The 9,665-nt window shown below is 41.8% G+C and overlaps 1 protein-coding gene across 4 annotated transcripts in view; it reads right to left on the bottom strand.

Annotated features, from left to right (window-relative positions):
- Positions 1 to 487: 487 nt before the first annotated feature.
- The window catches only part of BBS9 (Bardet-Biedl syndrome 9), a 445,045-nt gene continuing 435,867 nt past the window's right edge, over positions 488 to 9,665 (bottom strand). For 3 of the 4 annotated variants that reach the window (XM_062178842.1, XM_062178845.1, XM_062178844.1), the window contains 2 exons: positions 1,388 to 1,498; positions 489 to 1,209 (listed from right to left, as the gene is read on the bottom strand). In XM_062178842.1, the coding sequence (XP_062034826.1) occupies positions 1,178 to 1,209; positions 1,388 to 1,498 (143 nt within the window). In that variant the 3' untranslated portion in view covers positions 489 to 1,177. Of the gene's footprint in view, positions 1,210 to 1,387; positions 1,499 to 9,665 lie in introns of all 4 variants that reach the window. The other variant, XM_062178843.1, reaches the window with a different exon arrangement.

Below are 9,665 nucleotides of genomic sequence, written 5' to 3'. Positions count from 1 at the left end.
GGGAGAAAGCAGTCCCGAGGTGAGCACAGAGAAACATCTGTAGGAATCAGATCCAAAACAAGGCGGAACACAGTCACACACTATCAAGAAGTCCTACACCTGTCTTGTAACTTTTGTTGAATGAAGCCGTTAAAGATGACCAGAAGTATTGGTTTTTGCAATTACTGACAAGCATACAGCCTTGCCATCCTTGTACATGTTCTCACAGGCTGAGTGAAATTCAACCAATGGTTGACTCCAGCCCAAAGCTAGAAGTTGTCCACTCCTACAAATGACAATTAAATATTACATCTCCTACTGCAACTCAAAAAAGAGTGCTAGAACTAATAGCTATCACATCACCTGTAATTTCTTAAACTTTCACATTTAGGAAAACCAGGAACCACTCACCCCTCTGTACTGAATAAATCAGTGTCAAAACTATTTGAAATTCACAATGTCTATTTTATTTATTAAATATAAAAACTTTACATTTTAAGTGTAATAAAGTACGAATTCTCTCATAATCTGAATTTTTTTAAAAGGTGTCATTGCTGGGGTTATGAAAAGGTGCTAATATACTCATTTCTTCAAAAATATTTCTACATTTTCATATCATGCTAGAAAACTTACCTTCTACTTTAGCCTATTAGAACCAAGAAATTAAAGTTCTGTGGTATTTCTCTTGTTTATAAAATTATCACATTCAAATTTTTCTGGAGAGTAGCAAAGCTTTCAATTCCTTTCCTTTGAAGAAATAATATTGAGAAATCACGTATCGCTCTGATTATGTTGGACAATGAGATGCTTTATTAAACTTGATACACTTATTATAAGAATTCTATGAAAAAAGGGGGTAGCAAATTATTTTGGATGTGTATCTGCATTGAGAAGTCCGTCCTGATACTATGTGATCTCGCTACATCCTTTGACTGTAAGCATACAGCGACCGAAGGCAGCAGCATCCCTTCCTGGCAAGACAAAGACAAGTGTGATCTCTCCTCTGCTGTAGCCATGGCATTACAGGTCCTGTTCACGAAGCAGAAATCCTGATCTGTTCTTCCACCCAGTGCCATCTCCAGGAAGGCGAGCTTTAAGAAGCACCTGGGCCATCCCTACTGCAGGGCTGGGCATGCGGTCCACACAGGATCAGCCTTGGGAAGGTTCTCGTCTGCTCAACCAGACAACTCTACTTGGGCTATTCCAAGACGCCTTGGAGGGGTGGAACTTCTGAAACAGAGAGAGACATACAGCAAACTTCTGAATGATGACCAGACTATACAAACGATCAAATCCAGCTGTGCCAACGTTATGGGGAAGGGAAGTAGAAGCTCTCCAGTGTGGCTAAAGCGGACTAGGCAGACTCTGTTGCTCACGTGCCCCTCGCGAACACCACCTGTTCCCTTACCAGGCATGGGCGGCTCTGCAATGAGGTGTCTGTGGTTTGTAAACAGTTCTGCGGAGTCTTGTTCTAATGCTCTTTCCTCGAGCTCTGATTCTGGGATCGGAGTACAGCCACCTAGTTGAAAAATACAAACAATATTTGAAGCAACGAGTAAGAAGATCTGCCTCTCTGCACGGCAGCCACAGCTTTGGAATGTACCAATCATAAAGATAATAAATGACGTGACAACAATCTTCAGGAGTAGACTAAAAAGAACCATCTCAAACGTTTCTCTTTGGTGAAAATACAGGGATGAGTTATTGCCCCCAAAGACATGTTATACTGATTATGACTTGGCTACAGCAGCAAGACCATTGCCTTTAAGTTTATCCTTTTTAAAGTCAGAAAGGACAAAACCTATAGCATATGTGATATCCATAATGTAATAGCCCCTCAGCAGGAATTCCCTTTAACACCAAAGCATCGGAAACTATCCAAGAAACAAAGCACATGGCCCACAGGGGAGAGGACCCCTCCTCGAGTGGAGAGGAGAGCTTCTGGGATTCTGAGATGGTGATGTGGTGGTATTTCTCTAGGATTAGATTCTGTCCCTGAATGCTAACCCCTTACAGGACAAGCGAGCCCTTCATAATTCAGCTGCAAAGCCATGAACTACACGGTGGACGATCCTCAATTCGAAGGTGAATGGAGGATGAGCTGGCACGACTGCGCTTTCGAAATACCGGGTCTAAGTCATTCGACTTCATCTACCAAAATCTTACAGAGGGAACTCTACACCATGTGAGAATTTCCTAATGACATCTGCAACTTGCTTTGACTAACTTGCCATCATTTCCTGGAAATGCACGGACATGTTTGTGTACCGTGTGCATAGGGTTCTTTTCCCCCCAAAGCTATTCTTCTTGTTAATGAAGTGTGATTTCTTATTCTGAGGCTTGTCACACGCCGAGTCCAAGCCTCAAGCTTGGCTTTCTGTGTGAGGGGTTTATGAAGCTCGCATCATCCTGAGGCAAGGGAGGTGTCGCCAGCACTGATGTGAAAAACACATCATTCAAATGGGAGGGAAGTGGCCGGATCACAGATCTGAAGAATACACCTTACTATCTGTCCCTCCTGTTACCTCTGAAAAAACACTGATGCTGAGCGAAACTTGAGAGCAAAGCATTTCCACTCTCATAAAATACGAATTAGGGGGAGCCTCTGAGTTTCCCTGAACAAAACGATAGGATTATCCCACGATGGGATGGCACTTACCCAGCTCGATCTAAAGATGTCCAGGGCCCAATGCGGAATGAGACCCAGGCTCATTTTCATCTCTCTAAAGTTTGTGCATCCTGGCAACCAGAACCACTACTACTGAGCTCTTTGTATGTGCCGGAAACCCTGCTCCTATCATCCCATTTAATTTTTACATCCCACGCCATGAACTAGATTATCCTTATTTTTTTTTAAACTTTCATTTAATGAATATAAATTTCCAAAGTACAGCTTATGGATTACAATGGCTTCCTCCCTCCCATAACTTCCCTCCCACCCGCAACCCTCCCCTTTCCCGGCTGAGCTGCAGGTCGTACAGCTGCAGGTCATACTTTTCTTTCTGAGAAAGAAAAGAGAAGGGAGGGGGAAAATCACAGGGAGAACCTGTAAGCCTGATGACAGGGCTAACAGCATGAAGCTTCTCAAAGAACTCATCATTTTGATCTTGTCTCAGGCCTGGCTTTCTTGCAGAAATCATGGGTGTTGGAAGTAGTTCTAAAACATAGGCCTTCACCATGGAACTGGGCATTGGTAAGAGGCTTCATGGGAAATAAATGGGCTGACATTACCCCTGGCATGCGATTTTGAAAAGAAGCTCTGTGAAAATGTGGGGGCAGGAGTTGTGGCTCAGTGGGAGAAGCCAGCATGGCACCATGCTGCTTGGCTTCCCATGCATCTGCCTGCTAGTGGGCCCAGGAAGGCAGCAAAAGATGCCTCAGGTTATTGAGTGCCTGCCACCTGTTTCAGACACCAGGATGGAGTTCCTAGCTCGTGGCTTCAGCCTGGCACACACTGGGCTGTTACAGCCATTTAGGGAGTGAAACCAGCGGATGGAAGTTCTCTGCTGCTGCTCTGCCTTTCAAATCAATCGATCTTTGAAAAAAAATTATGCATGGATTTCAAACATTTTTGTACTAACCAAAAAAAAAACCTGCTTTTAATTCTGTGTTTCCATGAACTTTCTGAATTACTCTCACAGGAGCCTCCCGGGGGGCGGGAGGGAGTTTGGTAGGCAATAATAACTGAGCTGTGAATGTCCTACCTTCTAGCTATTAAAGAAAATACACATTTTGACATTTATTCTATCCGAAACTTGACTCTGCAGACTGTCAGGTCTCAATTTATTAAATGAAACCAAGAGATTATGTCATTTTTCCAAAGGTCACAACAAGTCTAAATACCCCTGTAGCCCAGCTCTGTGTTACAGCAATGCTTCTCAAAAGGTCCTACTTCCCAGATTTCTGACCCAATACTTTCATAAGATACACAAGGAATTACAAACAAAAATGGGAATAAGACACCAGCTGTCATCTTTAGTGTTGGATTCAATAGTTTTAAAAGGACTCCATCAATTGCTGCAAGATCACTTAACACTAATACCCTCAACTTCAGGTACTAATTTTGCAGTTAGAAGCCAGTCTTTGGGCCATACTTAGAATAGCACCAACTCTGGGATGTGGCGTGCTTTAATTAATATAGTACTTAGAAGGTTCAAAAACACTCTAGGACCCTTAACTTTCTAAGGTTCAATTGGCACCAACGAGAGCTTCTCACAACCTCTCTGTGCCCCTTCTTTTCAACCATCTAGCTGGTAACACCCCCTCTAGCTGCCAACGTGTTGAGCACAGGTCTCTCCCCTCCCTTCAGCTGTAGAGATTCACTCTTCACTTCTGTGGGCTGAGCAGATGGAGTTTCATAAAGTCAATCGGGCATCCCAAGTCAAAACTCCACGTGCAGTTCCATGGGGGAATAATGTTATAAGTGGTGGTTTACTGCAGGATCCTATCACTACTATGACTGCTCAAAAAACTTCTGGGGCTATTCTGGAAATCTACTCCTGTATGTGAAATTTGAAAACATGAAGAATGAGTTACAAACAATAAGACTGCTTATAAATTGGAGATTATACCAATGACATTAAAAGGATGTCTCAGGCCCCCTTCTGTGTTAACTATGAATATAAATAATTATACATATTATACAATATATACATAGATGACCACTTATGGTAACTGAATCTTGCTATAAAAATGTGTTTCTTTGCAAACTGATAACACATTAACACATACAGCAGATTCATCTAGCTAGAACATTATTTAAGTGGGCAATCAATGTACCTAAAATCCTGAACAAATAGGAGTTCCCCTTAAATTAAGATAACACAAAGCTGGCAATTTCTAGGAATTCCAAGTTATCCTCAAACTTGTATCTATATTCAAAACCAAATTATAAAATGGTTGAACTTCTCCTTAGCAAATAGTGCATACTTTGACAAGAGAACTACATTAAGGAATTTGTCTGCTGTCAGGAAAAACACAACAAAGAGCTCAGGCCCTCCGCAGGTTTGCATTACAAAGTTAACTGTAAGAGGTATAGAGTTCAAAAGGTGGAGATGGGGATGAAGATGTGATTGGCATCTAGAACACTGGAGATCAAACCCAGCATGCAGGGTGAGCAACAGTACGCTGGGGACTTCAGTTGCCTTTCCTGGACAAGAAATGGGAAACCTTAAGCTACAGTGTTTGCGCACTGTGATGGTACAATATGCCCACCGTGGACAACGTCAGGTAGCAAACATGATACCCTAAAATGTGAAGCTTGAGAGAGCTATGCAATAGCACACTATTATACCATGTAGAAACCAATAACCACAAGAATACAGGTAACAGTAAAACAGTGAAATAATGAGGAAGTAAGAGGTCTGAGTATATATGAGGGTACTTAATGGAATTAAAAGATTAAGTTTGTTTTGCTGCAAAATGTTTTGTAATTCAGGCACAGTCTTTCTATAATATGTACTTTTCATGAACTTAAGATCCCTTTTATTATAACCAAATAAATATTTAGAAACAAAGTTTACATGGTCTACCTTTTGATAGTGGCTGTTTTTAACTGACTCAAAAATCCCTAAAAACCTAACAATGAAAGTGAAGGCAGTGTAGGTTATGTGGGTCATGCTTTGAAGCTTAGGTTCAAACCATAGCTCAGTATTTATTACCTACGTGGCAGCCTTTACTTAAATTTATTTACTTGAGAGAGAGACAGTACTCATACAAACACAATAGCTCGGGCTGGGTCTGTGCTGAAGACAGAAGCCATGAATGCAATCCAGATCCCCCAGATCCCTGGGAGACGCACAGAATGTCGTATCCCTGTACTCCAAGCACGGTGCACCACACACAGCTCCTTTCAGCACTATATGCCCAGCATTCCAGTTCTGCACACAGCCAGAGCTGGGGGCAGCACATAGGACATTTGATCATGCTCTGACTTCTATTGTCTTTTTTTTTTTTTTGCATAGATGCACTTTTTGGACCATGTTTGTAGACTCGAAGGCCTTGTGTTTAGTTTACCAATTTTCATTTAGCAGCTATCAAGCTGGAGGGTCAAGGACAATAACTGATGCCACTAATATGCAGAGCTACTGGTTCTTTTCCTGTATCACTGGAGCTTGCTCAAGAACACCTCTTCTTTCCGGGAAGATCTTAATGCATTTGCTGGCGAGCTGGTTGTCCTAACGGGTACTTCTTTTCAATGATACACACAAGTCAGAAAGCTGGCAAGCTGTTCTTTGGATATTTTTGAAGACTGCTGGCTTATTTTCTTGCAACTGTGACCTTTGCAATCAACTGATGTGTTTGGAAGTGCTTAAGGAGAATACATTTTCTCCAAATATTTAAGAGGAATCAGACTAGGAGACACTTCGAGTCACACATGACTACAGACTCTGCTCTAACTTGCCAGCCAAAGAATATTCTGTCTGCAGAGTCTGAATTGCCACTAAGAACTAAAAACAGCAGAAATCTCAAAAATACGCACCAGGGACACTTTTCCTTGTAAGCAAGATTTACTTGACAGATCAAGTGTTTTTAGAGGTTCAAATCCAGATTTCAATTCAAAAGTTTATAATTCATGGTAAAGTGTGTGAATTGATGCTTTGAAAAAATACCATGCTATCTTAAACATGAAGAACTCCCCTCAGAGACTCTCTGTAAATATATTTGGGAAAGGTTTACATCTGGTGTGTGTGTGGTGGGGAGGATAACACGTACGTACAGTCACACAGACACGTATCAAATACATGGAAATCCCCCCCTCCCCGCCCGTTCACTTTTCTAGTTGTTTCTTCTCGGGCTGGAAAAATATATTTGAATGTAAATAATAGCTAATAGTCCTACTGTATGTCCATGTGACAATTTTGCCAACTATTTAGGAGTCTTTTTTGACAATATCTAAGAATGAAAGGAAGGGATGTGGGGAGGAAGGAAAGAGGGAGGCAGAGGATGAGAAGGGAGAAGGAAAGCAAAGGAGGAATCACTGGTGTATTTTATTTTTCTGTGTATATGCTTTTTTAAAAAAAAAAAAACAGGCAGAGTTAGACAGAGAAAGGTCTTCCTTTTCCATTGGTTCATCCCCCAAATGGATGCTACGACCGGCATGTTCGGTCCGAAGGCAGGAGCCAGGTGCTTCCTCCTGGTCTCCCATGCGGGTGCAGGGCCCAAGCACTTGGGCCATCCTCCACAGCACTCCCTGGCCACAGCAGAGAGCTGAACTGGAAGAGGGGCAAACGGGACAGAATCCGGCGCCCCAACCGGAACTAGAACCCAGGATACCGGCGCCGCAGGTGGAGGATTAGCCTAGTGAGCAGCGGCGCCAGCTTGTGTATGTGCTTCTACACATGATATAGGATGTGACTTACTGAAGGTGTACAGGATACAATGTTAAAGCATAGAAATATTTCAGAAATTAGAAAAATGTAAGCCAGAATAGGAGGTAATGAGTAGAGCTAGGAAGAACTGTGGATAAACATAAATAAGGGCTGACACAGGGCTACAGTGTGGAGACAAAATGCAAAAGCATCTGGCGAAGAAGAGGCTGCACTTCCTCTGATCAATCCTCTACAACCTTTCTACTTCCAAACTGGACTTGAGCCCAAAGGACCCAGTCTGTCTTTTACTTGGACTTAACATTTCCTTATGCAATGCCATAATTGGTTAAAGCTATGCTTATTGGAACTTCTTTTTGACTGTGTGTGTGTGTGTGTCTGTCCTGCATTTAGAATCATTTTGGACAGCTAACATTTCTGTGAAATTGGGTTTTTAAAAGTGCTCCCTGAACAGATAGTTCCAGAAGAATGCATACACATAGGCTGTTACTAGTTACAATAGGCAGAGACCTCATCAAAGCCTATCATGTGTTTGGGAAGATAATATTTTGCCCACTATATCCTTGCTACAGCATGGTACATCAGGTTGATATATAATGGTGCTTCTACTCTTCAGGTGGAAATGGAGGACATATGTCCACATCTTTCTCATCTCTGGTTCCATTCACCCTTCACTCTGCTGTAATGTGGAAGACCACCACTCTTAACCTGATATAATTTTGTTTCAAAACTCAGTATAGCAGAAGAAAATGTTTTCTATACAGCCTTACACAGTTCCAATGTAAGACGTTTATTTTTCCCATGCTCCTTTTAAATCCACCCTACAGCTTTTCTTTCTCCCTGATTTGCAGAAATCATGCTGACCATATTGAGGGTAGCTTGTCCAGTGGCAACAGAGAGAACAGCGGTTAGCCTGACACAGGCAGGTGAAGGTCATGGTTACAGGTGTCCAGTAGGCTGCCTGTGGAATGGCTGCAGCTCAGACAACTTTGATCCCCCTCACACAGTAAGAACTTAAAGCATGTTCAAGACTATGCATGTACTTATGTTTGGAAATATTTCCATTTCACACCTCACAGCACAGACCAAGTATATGAATAAAAGAGTCTAATACATTTTAAGAGGTCTAGCATGTGTCTCAACAAGTTTTAAAACCCCCATAAAGGTTGAATGAAGTCCCCCAGGGGGTGAGGGCTCCAGTCAAAGTCTGGATTTAAGAGAGCAGGGTGCTCCCTGGCATTAAGATGTTTCCAAAACTTGAATAACGAAAGGGGTCCAAGTATTCTTTTAGAAGGACGCTAGTCAGAATGTAGGTCTACTTGGTATAGAGGATTAAGAAATTACAGGAATATAACCACTTCCATCCACTGCTAATTATGTAAACAGAATGTACTAGCAGAAAGAGTCCTATTTACAAAAAAGCAAGCACAGTCCATAAATCCTACAGATTGGAATGAATCCAGGTTAAGAATTTCTCCAGATGTCAGTCTGTAAACAGGGCTTCATAAAGTGAATTCCCCAATTAATTGTCGGCAAGAGTGATCTCCACCCTTTGTTGGTGCGTTATGACCCTCGACCACATGTAGGTGAATTACTGTGTGGCCCTACAGATTGTTAATCAGTTCTGATACAACACAATCCGGGGGAAGAAGCTGCGGTCAGAATGACTTCTGATATGGCGAGAAGGTACCATAAAATCATTGCTCAGGAACTTGGAGCTCTGTTCACCAAAGGAAATGAGAACTCTCCTATTTATTTGTGTTACATCTGTTTTTCTAACACATTTAGTTCTTAACCTGCAGCACTTGGAAAGACACACACCCAGTAAGAACATAAACATGGAATCTAAAACACACAGGCACACAAACTACTCACTATTTTATTAAAGTCTCCAATCACAATGTTTTCACACATGTTACCAAGGCCATTAAAATCCTCGAAACAGGAATACAAAAGTATTACCCGACCATTGTAGGAAGGTGGGGAAGAAGGGCAAGTTAACATTTGCTTGTCCTTGCCAGCTGATCAATGTCTGGGACATTGTGCCACAAAATGTGAGCTCTGCTGTCTTTCACCTGGATCTCTCCTGTGCTAATAAGTATGGTTATTTTCCCCCCTCCTTCGAAAAGGAAACTGTGGTTTTTAATTTCCATTTTGTTTCTAAATCCTAAGGAAATCCAGCGCACAACTGGAAAGAGACATAATTTTAAAACATTTCCATTTCAAATACTTTCCTCTCCCAACTCTCTACAGAGAGCAGTGCTCTCAAAAGTACACACGCACAAATAAAACATTATAGCTGCAGTTGAGAAAGAAAGGAAGCCAATAGTTCTGCAATAATAATTTCTAAAAAAAAAA

This window comes from Lepus europaeus, chromosome 20 (assembly GCF_033115175.1).
Source record: "Lepus europaeus isolate LE1 chromosome 20, mLepTim1.pri, whole genome shotgun sequence".
Classification (NCBI taxonomy): Eukaryota; Metazoa; Chordata; class Mammalia; order Lagomorpha; family Leporidae; genus Lepus; species Lepus europaeus.
Note: the sequence above shows the minus strand (reverse complement) of the source record. Positions and strands in the feature narration are given on the sequence as shown.